The sequence below is a fragment of the Lycium barbarum genome, chromosome 9, assembly GCF_019175385.1.
Source record: "Lycium barbarum isolate Lr01 chromosome 9, ASM1917538v2, whole genome shotgun sequence".
Taxonomy (NCBI): domain Eukaryota; kingdom Viridiplantae; phylum Streptophyta; class Magnoliopsida; order Solanales; family Solanaceae; genus Lycium; species Lycium barbarum.
Window position 1 is genome coordinate 121923502 of NC_083345.1, and position 14778 is coordinate 121938279.

General features: G+C 32.7%; 3 protein-coding genes across 3 annotated transcripts; all 3 read left to right on the top strand.

Annotated features, from left to right (window-relative positions):
* Positions 1-4272: 4272 nt before the first annotated feature.
* Positions 4273-7311, top strand: LOC132609758 (E3 ubiquitin-protein ligase BOI-like). Its single transcript, XM_060323896.1, has 3 exons — positions 4273-4944; positions 5525-5919; positions 6600-7311. The coding sequence occupies exons 1-3, from the start codon at positions 4767-4769 to the stop codon at positions 7092-7094; spliced, it is 1068 nt and encodes a 355-aa protein (XP_060179879.1). The 5' UTR covers positions 4273-4766; the 3' UTR covers positions 7095-7311.
* Positions 7312-12738: 5427 nt separating this feature from the next.
* LOC132612281 (pentatricopeptide repeat-containing protein At5g39710-like) lies at positions 12739-14193 on the top strand. Its single transcript, XM_060326581.1, has one exon. It carries the CDS (start codon positions 12739-12741, stop codon positions 14191-14193), a length of 1455 nt encoding a protein of 484 aa, XP_060182564.1.
* Positions 14194-14227: 34 nt separating this feature from the next.
* On the top strand, positions 14228-14776 carry LOC132612282 (pentatricopeptide repeat-containing protein At1g05670, mitochondrial-like). The gene has a single exon (XM_060326582.1). It carries the CDS (start codon positions 14228-14230, stop codon positions 14774-14776), a length of 549 nt encoding a protein of 182 aa, XP_060182565.1.
* Positions 14777-14778: the final 2 nt, after the last annotated feature.

Consider the following 14778-nt stretch of genomic DNA (forward strand, 5'->3'; position numbering starts at 1 on the left):
TCTATACTTTTTAAGTGCATCTTTTGGTGGTGATCATATCCATCCACCTGCTACAATACATAGTAGCACACCTAGAAAGCAATAGCAAAGTCATACTAGGTGTTGTTTAATTAGGTAATAGCTCATTTTAATTATTGATTAATAAATGGAACTTAAATCAACACCAATATTCCATGATCTAACTTGTCAAGCACCTCTCATAAATCCATGAAACTTTCAATTAGCTTAATTAGAATATGATTATCTCTTTTGTTTTTCTTTTGCTTTCAGCATTATCATTATTAAGATAAGGAAATGTGGTTGTTGCCCCACTTCCATCTATTCTTTTGATTTTTCATTCAAGAGCTAGGCAGCTAGCCATAATATTTTCTTTGATTACTTCTTCTTAATTTAATGGACCTTGTACCCAAAATTTGTTTAACATGTCTCATTTCTGAAAAACCATGTTATCCTTGAGGATTATATTAATTTTTCTGCCCCCAGAATCTTTAAGGACCAGTAACTAAATGACGTTGTTATTAACATTTAGTTGTAGAACCTATAACGATTGGTGTGTAGTGGCAGAGCTAGCTTAGAGAGAGGGGGATCAATATAATTAAATCTTTTTCGCTAAAAGTTATATTGTATAGATAGGTTAAATTAGCTTTTGGGTTATATGTACGCTCTTGAATTCCCTGGTGCCATTTTTTCGTCGTTAACAACTATTTTTCTGGCAATGTTCAACTTTTTCCTAAGGTGAAAAAGATTGAAAATGAGAGGATATAAGTTTCTCCCACTTGTAAATTAAACTTAAGGCTATGGATTGGTTTGAGATGTGCTTTTGGTGCATAGAAAGGCATAGTTAGTGGGTAGACTGTTGGGGAGATAGTGAGGTTAGGAATGAGGACGGTGTCAACAAAACTAATTAAACCAAATAATTACAAAGTCCAAAAGTGATTAGTTGTTGGAAGAATATTGAGGAGTGTGGTTGGATGGTATGATTTCTTCATTCTTCATTAGAGGTCTCGACTTTGAATTTTGGAAATGAAAAAGATCCTGGACAAAGCACACGGATATCCGATATTGGGATCACCATTTAAGCCATATCGCAATGTATAAAAATGTGCAACGCTCACACTTCATAACAACTCCAGACATGTGGTGTCTGAAGTTTCATATGACTGAAGTCAGTCATTTTTGCTGAATTTCAGTTATATATGACTGAACTTTAGCCATTTTTGCTTGAAGTTCGTGCGCACACGATTGAAGTTCAACCATTTTTGTTTGAACTTCAGGCAAAAATCCTTGAAAGCCATATATAACTTCAGACTAAAAAGTTTGAAGTTTAGTTTTGTCAAGCCTAACCTCAAACACTACATGTCTGAAGGTCTTTCAAAGTGAGCAGACGTGCAAAAAAAAAAAAAAAAAAAGTGGATACCAATTAAATAGACGTGTCCAAACAAGGTATCCCGTTAATTTTTTTTAAAAATTCTGATTAGGAGAGCTTCCCCTTTAATGGGCTTATGTGGCACATCCAAATAAGAGAATTCTTAAACGAATTTCGTACGTCGGGTGAGAAAAATTATTGTTAACTAAAATCCATATTAAAGGACGGCCATAAAAAAAAAATTGAAGTGCTATGAGAGTACATTATGACAACCAACACGTTTTCAACTAATTGATTTTGCAGTGGCAAATGAAATGTGAATTGGTCCTACTTGCTTAAAAATCCATGGAAATATTGACGTGCATGCAATTGATGTTTGAAAATTAGACAAAACTTAAAGGAAAGTTCATGAACATATCTCCAAAAAAAATAATAGAGAATGGTGTTGGATTGGTTTGGCCACCTCTCCATTGATCTAGAGTGTGAACCCTTGTTTAAGTTTATTATAATGGTAATATATAATTTTAGTAATTAATTATCTAAATTGTCAATTGATTTGGCCTGTTTCAGACGTGTATTAAGTATTACTAGGAGACTTTGTCCAAGAATTTTCGAAAATCTTGAAATTGTTGATCATCAAACCAATCAACTTGTTCTTATCTTCCCTTCCTTTTAATAGTCGTTTGGACATAATTTGGTTGAGATTAGAAAAAAAAAAAAAAAAAAGAAGCAGTAATTGAAGTTAAAATTAAAAAGAATATTTAAAAGCTGAAATTGTATTTGGACAAATAAACATAAAGTTATAATTTTGTGAGTGAAAACTTGAAAAACTCCTAAAAATATGTTTTTCGAGCTTCAAATTCTATATTTGAAGTTTAAAGTTGAAATAATGGGTCAGTTTGATATATAAACACTTATTTAAAATAATCTTCAAATATTATTACAATATTTTGAAGAGTTAATGGTCAAAAACATATCTAAACTATCATTTTTTGCAAGTTCATACCTCAATTGTGCACGGTTCCCTTTCCCTATGCCTAAACTATCAAACTCCCTTCGTATTAAAACACACCTCAATGCTAGTTTTTTGATTTGTCAATTTGGCGCGATTCGTGGATTTTATTTGTACACCTATTTCATATATGTGCTCTTACTGTTTTGTTTTTGTTGTAGCTGTTATTAAAGGTTCTGGCTTAATAGATGCAAAAGTTGCAGTAGCACATGTGGTCGGGAGATGATTATGGGGAGTACTGTTCTGCTGATCAGTTTGCCACATGATCATTTAATTGGTTAAACCAATAAAATGTCTAGCAAATTAATAAACAATATCAAGATAATATTCCTTAGTGCAAAATTATAAAAAGGAGGTTCAAAATGGAATTCACTAGATCCACGTGAATTCTCATCATCATCCAAAATAAGGATCTTATAAATTTGAAGAAAATAGATTGAGAATACTTGCACTTTTGATTTCTTAATTAATACTAATAAACTTTGATTTTAGTCCTGGTAAGATTTCACTAAATAGATTTAATCTTTGAATCAAATAAAATATGTAATTTTGTTTTATATTCCAACCCTGGGAATATATTGACTTTTTTAGGGAGTGTTTTACCTTCAAATAGTGGTAGAACCAAATTCTTCACTAAAGGGAGTGAAATAGAATTTACATCGATCTTTCAAAGATTCAGCATGTAGTATGTATATACATGAAAAAATTGACCTATCCATAACGTGTAAGGGGTGTCAATTGACTCCCCTTGAACAAATAACTCCGCTACTGTGAAATTTTCCGAACCCCAAAACAAATACCGGACACCGAACAGAAAACTTTTTTTTTAAAAAAAAACACACTAACTATAGCAATTATGTCTGAAGTATTCGGATCTCTCCTTTATTTTCTAAGATAAGGAATGTGGTTTATGACGAATACTAGCTGTTAAAGTGTTTGAATCTTGATAATCACGTAAATATATGAGTTACCGAAAGCTAATATGAGCAGGGTTGGGTATAAAGGTATCTGCTTTTTCTTCCAAAAAAAATTCAAAGTCCCCACTTTCTTGTATTAAAAGAGTTTTAACTTTTAAATTTAAATTGTAAAAAGGAAAAAAGAATTGATCTTGGTAACTGGGAGCTGATTAGCTGAAATGCATTATCTGATTTTCACAATCAAAATTACTCTTGAACCCCCATCAAAATTATCTGAAGAAGAAATCAATCAGTCATTCTCAATGCAATAGAGGAAAAATAAAGTTAAGAGTTTCGGGTATGAAATCACCTTTAGTAAAATATATTTTATCTTTTATAACAGGAGTTTTCGACAAATTTGAATAAGTTGAGGCCAAAAGCAAGTACCTAACACCTGAGGGTGAACCTATTGCATTAGTTATGATTCGTCTGAACCAATAACTTTAGTTCAAATTTCATTTATGTGTTGTAAAAATTTACTAATCGGTAGTGATTTTCTTTTACACACTCCTTAAGATACATTAATTAGGAAGCATTTTAAACTATTTTACCCTTCATTGGGTTTTGAATAATCATAACATCACCACATAATGGGTGTTTGTAGTATTAAAATATAATAACTGCGAAGGGTGGAATGAAAAAAAAAGTAATTAATTGTCTTGAACTTTTAAAACGAAAATAATTTGAGACAATTATTTTTAGAAATCACAACAGATAATTTGAGACGGAAGGAGGACAAGGAAAAAAGATTTTAAACCCAATAAATTGAATAGGTTACGGTAGAATGTAGAACTCTGAACACAAAATTTAAATTTTGAATCCGCCTCTACAAACTTTGGGTGAAAAAAAAGGGGAAGAACAAGGAACAAGGAACAAAAGAACCAAAATAAGGGGCTACCCCTCTCTTTCTCTCTTGGACTGATTTCCTTCAATAACATATCTCTCTCTCTTTCATAAGTATATGTTTTGACAAGAAAAAGCATATAGCACGTAGCATTCAAGACAATAGACGCAACCAAACCGATAAGCAAGAAAAAATAGGAGAAAAAAACACACACACAAAAAAAAAAGTTTTAGGTGTAAAAAAGAAAAGACTCATTCAATTCTATTCACTCCCCATTTCTTCTTTTGAACTCTCCCTCTTCCTCTCTCAAGAATCATAATCTTCTTGCTTCTCATTCATTCTTCTCTTAATTTTTTTTCTCATTTTTTTCGGTTTTTTTTTTTTCAAATAACCGAGAAATTATTTTTGAATTTGAAGGGTCATTGAAGAATCCGCCATGGTTTATTATGGCATCTTCTTCTCTTCCATGCTGTTTATGTGTTAGCCTTTATTATTATTAGCCCCACCAATCACACTTGTCTATAGCCATTCCCATAAAATTTTGTCTTCATATATTCATTCAAATTCATATTTTTTGAAAGAAATAAAATGGCAGTTCAAGCTCAATACCCATCAAATGTTCTCTTTCTAAACACAAGTGTACAAGAAGGAAAGAGCCAAATTTGCAACAATTATTCATCATTAGTACAAACTCAACAACCACCAAGTGTAGGTTTTGGTGAAGAATCATTTCTTGATCCTACACAAAAGTTATTCAATCCAGGAGGTAAAGATTTTACTTTCTTCTCTTCTTTTGATTAATCAATTGTGCACTAAGCACACAAACTTAGGTATCAGCATGTTCGACTAGTCTGAATTCGCAGCCAATCGCTTCCCACCATGATTTTTTCATTTTAAGGTTCAAATCTGAGACCAGTGTTAAGGGTGGAAAATGGACTAAGCACACAAATTTGAATGTCACATTCAATGTTTGGGATCTCCTGGTCCGATTAATTTGAATTCAAGGCCACGTAAGACCTGTTAAAGGTAAATTGCTTCCTATCAAAAAAGAAAATCATTTCTAAGGCTTGAACTTGAGACCTGTGTCAAAGCTGGAAAATAGGTTAAGCACACAAATTTGAATGTCACATTCATCATTCGGTATCTACTAGTTGGATTAATATGGATTCACGCCAAATATGACCTGTCAAAGAGGCATATCTTCATTTCCAGGCTCAAAGACTCGAATCCGAGACATTTGTTAAGGATGAAATGGATTCTCATTTCAATTAGTTGATTGATTGATTAATATGCAATGAATGAGAAACTAAACTTAATCTCTATTTTTTATGTTTTGGCAATGGCAGTTGAAGCGAATTTGCGAAAAAGAGGAAGAGAACATACCTTAGCTACTACAACAACAACAGTGATGAATCCATTAATGTCAATGCAATCTCAACCGCAACTCATCGATCTTACTCAGCTTCATAAACAGCCATCGAAGCAGCAACAACAAGAACAAGAACAAGAACAGCAACAACAATGGCAACAAACAAATGTAGTATCTACTGGCCTTCAATTAGCTTTCAATGATCAATCGCATAAACAACAACAACAACATTTACAACATCAGCAACAAAAACACTCTGTTTCTCCTCAGTCCTCTCAATCATCAATTTTGTTCTCAAGATTAACAGATGATTATTTTGCCTTTCACATCAAACAGCAACAAATAGAAATTGAACATTTCCTTCAAGTCCAGGTATGATTTGAAAAAACTACTACGTTTTTCAAATTTATCACTCCATATAATCCTTTGCACTTCACAAAAGAGCAAATTGTTTCAATGCTTCCACGAGTTACTTGGGAAAATTATGCTCCATGTATACTCGGAAAGAATATTTACAAGGTTTAGTCCAGTTTTTCCTTAGTTACTCGGTTTAGCTCAGTTTTTCCTACAACGTCTTCTATACACTATTATACACTTTTATATAAGGTGGACACATTACTTACCTTAAGTGTATAATGCTGTATTTTATATAATTTTGAACAATTTTACTTGGGAAACTTACGCTCTATGTCCAGGAAAGAATATTTACCTGGTTTAGCCCATTTTTTCCCTAAATTACCCAGTTTAGCCTAATTTTCCTTAATCACCTCTTTTACCCTATTATAAACTTTTATCCAAGGTGGACACATATTTATCGTAAGTGCATAACGTTGTATAATATTTGTATAATATCGTTTAATATTGTATACTGTGTGTATAAACACTGTTACGAAAAAAGAAGTTGGTTATGCGAATGTAAACTGAAAATATGGCTACGTCGGTGTAATATATTATGTTGGGTCATATATTTTTGTAAAAATCCCTATTTAAAGAATATGGTATTTATATGTGGAGGATAATTTTTTTTTTTTTTTTGGTTAATTTTTCTATAGGGAGAACAATTGAGGCGTACGTTAGAGGAGAAAAGCAAGCGGCACTATCATGCGCTGATAGGAGCAGCTGAGGAATCAACGGCTAGGAGGCTAAGAGAGAAGGAAATAGAGGTGGAAAAAGCCGCGATGCGCAACGCTGAGCTGGAGGCGCGTGCATCACAACTCACCGCGGAGGCGCGTGCGTGGCAAGTAAAGGCACGTGAACAGGAAGTAAAAGTTGCCACGCTTCAAGTACAGCTACAACAGGCTATGATTAACGGCTCAAATAGCGGCTCATATAACGGCTCGGAGGATGCTGAGTCAGCGTATGTTGATCCGGACCGGGTCGTTGAGTTTAATGGGCCGGGTTGCAAGGCCTGTAGAAAGCGGTTAGCTTCGGTTGTGTTATTGCCGTGCAGGCACTTGTGTCTTTGTATAGAATGTGATGCTGTGGCCCAATCTTGCCCATTGTGTCGATCCATTAGAAGTTCAAGTGTTGAGGTTTTCCTTTGTTAGCGGCCCAAATTGAAGCCCACTTATAGGCCTAGTTCATTCTGGTACCAAAGAGATCATGTTGGATTTTCAAAGTTCATCTCATAAAAATAACGTCCCGGCCACATTTCAGTCATGTCTTTTGAAAAAGTAAATTTTTTGCGGGATATCTTATTTGGATATTGCTATTTAACTTGTACCTACTTTTTTTTTTTTTTTTTCATATTTACCTACTTCGAAATAATTTTAAACATGCAGAGTCTGAAGTTATATATGACAAAAGTTCACGCATTTCTGCCTAAAGTTCAAACAAAATGGCTGACCTTCAGTCATATTTGCTTAAACTTCATCGATAAAACTTGAAACACCCATGCCTAAAGTTTTTTCCGAAGTTGGTAGACTTGCCAAACCGTATTGTAAACCATATAGAACCATAAATGAACCATTTGTAATTAGCCAAATAAAACCACAAAGTGACTAGCCGAATAAGACCAACAGTACCATCATTACCAAACAATTAATAGAAATAAAGCTCTAGTAGCTAAACTTTCTTCATTTTTCTCTCTGAGTATAACAGTATAACTTACTCCGTTCCCAAGCAAAATGCATGGAATTATTGTAGTTGTAAGTGGGGTGTTTATCGGGTGATTCGGTTCAATTTTTGCATTTAATAGTTTAGCTTATCGGTAATTGATTCTTATATGTGCTAAACCCTTATCGAACAAATAAGATATCGATTGAATTCGATTCTGCTCAGCAGTTATCCATTTGTTATCGGTTCGAGTGACTGATTAATTGGTCAAGTTACAAGATGAGATTAAGAGCCTGTTTGGATGGGCTTATGCCTATAAGCTGCAAACAGCTTATAAGCTAAAAAAAATAAGTTGGGTAGTCTAACTTATTTGTTTGGCTTATAAGCTGTTTTTAGCTTATAAGCTGCTTTAGATAAGCTAAGTCAAATGGGCCCAATTATTTTTTTGAGCTTATTTTAAGCACAAAATGACTTTAAGCTGACCAGCCAAACACTCAAAAAAGCTGAAAACAGCTTATAAGCAACTTATAAGCCAATCCAAACGGGCTCTAACTTCTCTTCCGCCGGGAATTAAAGCAACAAGGATCTACTATTTTAAAACAATTAATTTGAGACAATAATTTTTCTTTTGCATCTTCAAGCATTGCTTCTATTGTCTAATAATCTATAATCTCAAAGAGATACTAGAATTAGCCTTCCCTCAAATTACATGTGCATATATATATATATAACCTACAACATGAAGGTCATAGGTTAGTAATGTACCCACTTTTTTGATTCACTAAAATATCCCTATCATTTGATTAAAGTAGACACTTTTAGGAGCTTATTGGTCTTTTACTCAAATCTCCAAATTTCCTTCTCTTTCCCCTACAATTCATTTCCTTTCCCAGGTTAACTTCAACAAAAACAATCCTCCATTTCGTCCATTATTGCCTTTTAATGTTAGCAAAGATTGGGTGATTTTTGTGGAGACAAAAAATGAAGAAAGCGCATGAATGGAAAAAGCAATAACCAACAAATGAATTTGCTTTCTATTGGGAGAAGTCTGCTGGAATTAGAGATTAACAAAAAAAACACCTTAGCTCACAATTTTTTTTCTTTTTCTATAAATAAATGCAGATCTTCTAAATTTATTTGGATTCAATTAATCCTTTCTAACTTTTCACTTTTCTTATGGTTAAAAAGAAAATCTAATTTATTCAATCACATATTATACTACGAATTTAATGAGCAATGAATTAAAAAAAATTATTGAAAAGAAAATTTTCTTTCTTCTCCTTTGCATATAAAATACACTTCCATTCCAGTATTTATGACGATTTCCAACAATAAAAAGACCAAGAGTCACAAGTTGATCTCTTGTCTTCATAACCTTCTCATGTCATTCTTTTTGCACTGCTTACTGTTCGAAGAAGGGAAAAGATATAAAAGAAAAGAAGAAAAAAATCTGGAAGATCTGGAAAAAAATCTCGAAGTAATATTGTAACTTCGTAGTAACCGGTTAAATGGGTTATCGGGTTATCCAATATAAAAATTAGACAATTCGTTCCTGAACCAATAACCCGTTATTTATAAGAAATTTAAATCATTTCCAAACCGTTAATTCGATAATCCGATACCAATAATCCAATATCACATTTTTGGTATGAGTTATCGGTTAAAATTCGGTTTTTGAACACCCCCTAGCGGTAAGGGCTCGATTGGTTTCATTAATAAGCTATGACTCATAATACTTAAATAAAATCCAACATTAGTAATACAGTATCTAGTTACCTTGTATTGCATAAATTCACATCTCTATAATGACCTCGTGGGTTTCGATATTTCTTTTTGACTTTTATAGCAATTGGTTGTAATATACTTATAACCACATTCGGTGTTTAAATTATTAACTGTTATAGATGAAAAAAATCATCCAAATAAAATATTTATTCAAGCAATGAGACCATTATTAAGGAAATTCCTAATCCAAAACAAAGTAAAATCATATATATACATATCATATAATTAGTTCATATTCAAGTCAATTGCCACTCAATCATCATAAACTATATGCGACTTAAATATTCATTAATATGATTTCCTTAATGACTCACGTCGTAGCTCTTCATATGATGATCAAAAACATTTAATTGCAAAGTTTGACTTCAAATGGGCTAGTCTTTAATTTTTGCCCATCAAATGGAGTGGTCTAGAAATTTTGTCCTTCAAAATCGAATTACGTCTAGTGGGGCATGAGTCCTTTAGGGTGCGAACATAATTTGTGGGATATTATAACCCGATAATATAAATTTATGCCCTACAAAAAAAGTTATTTGCCTTGAGGGACAAAATTAAAGTCTAGCACAACATAGGAACAAAAGTGCAAATGACCCAATAAAAAATATGGCATCTCAGTTTGCACTTTTCATTAGCCTAATAGGGTTATATTGACTGATTTAGTACGTTATTCGACTTAGTATCAGGTATGTGGACTTATGTATAATTGTTAGGAATAAATATAATGAATAAAAAGTTTGGATTTTTGGATATCCAAAAATCCAAAATTCAATTCAACTATCAAAAAATAAATCTAGAATCCAATTCGTAACCCGAAATCTAAGCCAAAAATTTGAATTTCGATTTTGTCCATATTATGCCCAACCCTAATTGTTACTCCATGTAATAACATATGTAAAATGTGATTTGACAATTTAGGATGAATAAATTGCACGATTTTTCCTTTAAATGGGTTGGTCTTTCATTTTTGCCCTTTAGTAATTGAATCTGCGTGTATAAATTTTTAAAAGTTAAAAGTCATGCAGGGCATAATTATAAGATATTATAATGTAAAAATATAAATTTATGTCCCGTAAAAAAGTTATTCTATTTATTACGAGGGGCTAAAATTAAAGATCAGCACCAAATAGAGACAAAAGTGCCAATGACCCATATTCATTTTTTTTTTGTGCGGTTTTCCCTTTATATGGACTGATCTTTAATGCCCCTCAAATCGGCGGTCTTTAATTTTTGTCCCTCCTTCTCATTTAATGAAAATTTATGGGTCAAAAAATATCTTTATTAGAGCGTCTACAAAAATCAGAGATTCGGTTTGAACCCTTGCTCAATAAAAAAAAAAATCCCAAGGCAAAGGTTGCATAACTTCTGTAGTTCTAAGTTATGCTGTAGTTCAGGGTTCCATTACTAGCTCAGTAGAAAAAAAAAAATCACAAGGCAATGCCTTACGGCATAACTTCTGTTTACCTTGACCGAAGAGGCATAGTTTTGCTCTGAAACTTTACCTTACAATTTTTTTTCTTTTTTCTTAATTTTGTTTGGGCTCGAATCCAGAAACTCAGAGTTATGTTCGTCCATTTTTTCGGCCAAAGATAAAAATTAAAGACCACCCCCGAAATAGCACATTTGAGCAAATTTGGGCTTTCATACACCCGCTCGCAATCAATCGGCCCAACCCGCAATTTGACTAGTACTTGAACTTCCCATTCATTAATGTACACTACCCTTTAAAAAGATACTCCCTCCAAATTAAAAAAAAAAAGAAAAGATAAAGAGTTCACTTAGCTATTTACATACTTCTTAAGAAAATATTAACTCCTAAACAAAAATAAATAATTTGACTAAACTATCCCTAATTAAATATGCATTGAAATTTGATCATATAACACTTAATAGGGGCAAATTTAAAAAAACAAGATTAATTCTTTCTTGATGTGATAAGTCGACACTTTTTTTGATCCAAAGGGAGTTATCTATGCATTCCGCTAAAAAATCTAATAAAACCAACTTTGCTTTAAAAATCAAACTTCCCCCTCAACTATGAACGAAACGATAGACATTCTCCCCCTTTATCCTGTGCAATGTCTATTTTACCCTTGACATTTCCAATCCCCCATCTCTGTAATTTCTTTTTATATTATATAATTTTTTTAAACCTAAGTATTTATAAATTTTTATTTAAGTTCATATTATAAGTAGAATAATCCTTTTATGAATTTATCACAAAATCTGATGCTACTTTTTAGAGAAAATACATCTTTTCACCCCTAAACTTGACCGCTAAGTTTAGTTGCTGAAGTGAGTTGTGCGGCAAAGTTTACATTCATTAAGTACATATTATGTATGTACTTGGTCGTCTGGAATATTTTTTAAATATTAATTTAAAATTCATTTACAATATAAATAAATAATCTTTTAAGATTTGTTACAGAATATACCTCTATTTTTATTTATTAATTTATATTACCTGCATTGAATGATATTTATAAAGTTATTGTTACTTGTATAAATACATATATTAGGTTTTGATTATTATTAATAAAAAAAAGTCTTATTCTTCTCATTTCATTATAGAATGATATTAAGTTATATACTCAATTAGAATTTCTTATTTTTCTTTTTCCGTCTCGAAAATATTTGTTTTTTTCTTATAAGAATTTTGTTACATAGATTAAGAAGATAAAAAAACATCATGAGTTTACAGAAATAAAAGGAAAAAAAAGATAATTTGATAATGTAAGGGTAAAATAGGAATTTAAAAAATTTAATTAGGATAAAAGGGGGAGAATGTCTATTGTTATAATTGAGGGGAAATTTGATTTTTAAAGCAAAATTGGAGGTGAAAATAATTTTCACCCTAAAATAAATAATTTGAAAAACAGAAATATCCAAACTCTGTATTTTTTTTCCTGAAATAAAAGCGGCACGCAAGGCCGCCTTACAGTAAGACGAAAAAACATACTTTGGTGCTTTAACCTTCACTATCTTCTTCATGAGTTTTGAGTTATTACCTAAAAAGTCTTCATTCAATTTGTTATTTACGGGTTTATATGAATTGGGTAGACATATTTTTATTATAAAAAATAGAAGCTTATGTAGAAAATACTTCGGTTCTTGTTCAGTATTATTATTGGATGATTCTTGTTCAAGCAGTCATGATGAAGAAGTATTTGTTGTTCCAATTAGAACAACAACATACTCAGTGAAGTTGTGGGGTCTGGAGAGAGTAAAGTGTATGCAGACCGTAGGAATACTCTTTCCGAAAAACGAACAAGAAAATATAGTTGTAAAGAAAGAAAGTTGTATTCAGTAGTTACAAGGATAAACAAGTCTTTAAGTTGGGAAGTTGCAAAAGAGATGCCATTTAGAAAATCTATGAAGAAATATGGTCGTAAGCTGTCGATAAATAGCTTTAGGATGATTATACATGTTTTCGTGTTCGAGGGGATGCATAGGGAGGTGTATGCATTGCTTTATGATATTGTTTTTTACTTTTACAAGGCTCGTTTTAACTTATATGAGATATTCCATCTTTTTAGTGCAAAAGAATCGGTTTTCGTGGTTGATATACATATACTTATCAAGGTGTTTGCTGCAAATAGAATGCATGATTGTTCGATTGATGTTGTTAAACAGGCAAGGAAAAGTGGGCTTCATCCAAGTATATATTCATGTAATTTTTTGCTGAAATGTTTGGTGGAAGCTAGTATAAAGGTGCATGTTGTAAATCTGTTTAAAGAAATGAAAAGCATAGGGCCACTGCCTAATGGAAGGACGTATACAATCCTGATGAACTTTTACTGCAGTTACCATACACGTATAGAAAAAGCCGAGAAGATTATGGAAGAAATGCAGAAAAGACAGATTAGTCCGTCCGTTGTTACATATAGTACATACATTAGTGGACTTTGTAGAGTTGGAGAAGCTGATTTTGCTCTGGACTATGTTCGGGATCTGAGAGATAACAACGAGCCACTAAATTGTTACTGCTACAATGCTATTATTCACAGATTTTGCGATACAGGTGAAGTAAATAAAGCTTTAAGCATTTTTGACGAAATGAAGAGTTTTGGAATTATACCAGATATCTATAGCTATAGCATTCTGGTTGATAGATTATGCAAATGCCAGAATATCAAGAAAGCTTTAAATTTAATTGAGGAGATGAAAGCTAATAATATAAAGCCTACCATAGTTACGTATAGCTCACTTCTAAATGGATTCTGCAAAATTGAAGAGATGGAGTTAGCTATTAAAACGTTTTATGAGCTTGAGAATTCTGGATACAAATTTGATCAACTTGCTTACAGTATCTTAATAAATGGATTTTGTGCTCAAGGAAATCTCACTTTAGCCTGTAAGCTACTGGTGGAGATGATCAAAAACAATGCAGTCTATGCCTATAATGCAGTCATTAACAGGCTTTGCAAAGATAAGAAACCAGAAAAGGCCTTGGAAGTAATTCCAATCATGCTTAAGAGGAACACATTGCACGTTGCAAGTTTTAACTCTCTTATTGATGGTTTTGCTAAACAATCCGATTCAGAGAAGGCTTATATGTTGCATGAGAATATGCAAAAACTTGGGATTTATCCTAATGTAGTCACATGGACAATTTTTGTTAACATATTATGCATGGCAGGCCAAGTGGGAAAAGCCAATGAGCTTCTGAGAGATATGATTATGATGGGATTGAATCCTGATACCATCTCTTACACCTCTATGATGGCTGGCTATTGTAAAAATGGATATGTGAAGGAGGCCTTCAAGTTGTTCAAGAAAATGCCATGTATGCCTTCTTGTTACTTATAATTGCCTCATTGATGGATGTTGCCAGGTAAATAGAATGGATAAGGCTTTTATGTTGTATCAGGGAATACAAAAAGTTGGGTTTTCTCCAAACATCACCACGCACACAATTCTTATTAATGAATTATTCAAGAATAGCAAAGTACTAGAAGCCTATAAACTTTTCAGGGAAATGGAATTGGATCCTGATAAGGTCGCTTACACCTCCATGATCAATGGCTTATGTAAAAAGGGATATGTGAGTGAGGCTTCCAAATTGTTCGAGGAAGTTCCAGCAAAGGTGCGTTCTGTTGATACCTATAGTTGCCTAATTGATGGATTTTGCAAGAAAGGGCCAATAGACGAGGCCGAGATGCTGTTAGGTGAAATGCGAAAACAGAATGTCTCTCCTGATGTCAAAACTTTTAACATAATGATTTATGGATACAAAAGACGTGGACAATTGGATCTAGCTTATAAAATGTTTAATGAGATGATAGACGAAGCTATCTTGCCGGATGATGTTATCTACAAAACCCTAGGGCTGAGACAATTGGATAAAAACCAGATGTCAAATAAGATGGAATTTGCTAAGCCCAACCAATAACA

Bases quoted from the DNA above. Each gene is read 5' to 3' on its own strand.
- LOC132612281 (XM_060326581.1), top strand. From the start codon at position 12,739: ATGCCATTTAGAAAATCTATGAAGAAATATGGTCGTAAGCTGTCGATA.
- LOC132609758 (XM_060323896.1), top strand. From the start codon at position 4,767: ATGGCAGTTCAAGCTCAATACCCATCAAATGTTCTCTTTCTAAACACA. The intron at 4,945-5,524 runs GTAAAGATTTTA...TGGCAATGGCAG, and splicing joins AAAGTTATTCAATCCAGGAG to TTGAAGCGAATTTGCGAAAA. The intron at 5,920-6,599 runs GTATGATTTGAA...ATTTTTCTATAG, and splicing joins AACATTTCCTTCAAGTCCAG to GGAGAACAATTGAGGCGTAC.
- LOC132612282 (XM_060326582.1), top strand. From the start codon at position 14,228: ATGGATAAGGCTTTTATGTTGTATCAGGGAATACAAAAAGTTGGGTTT.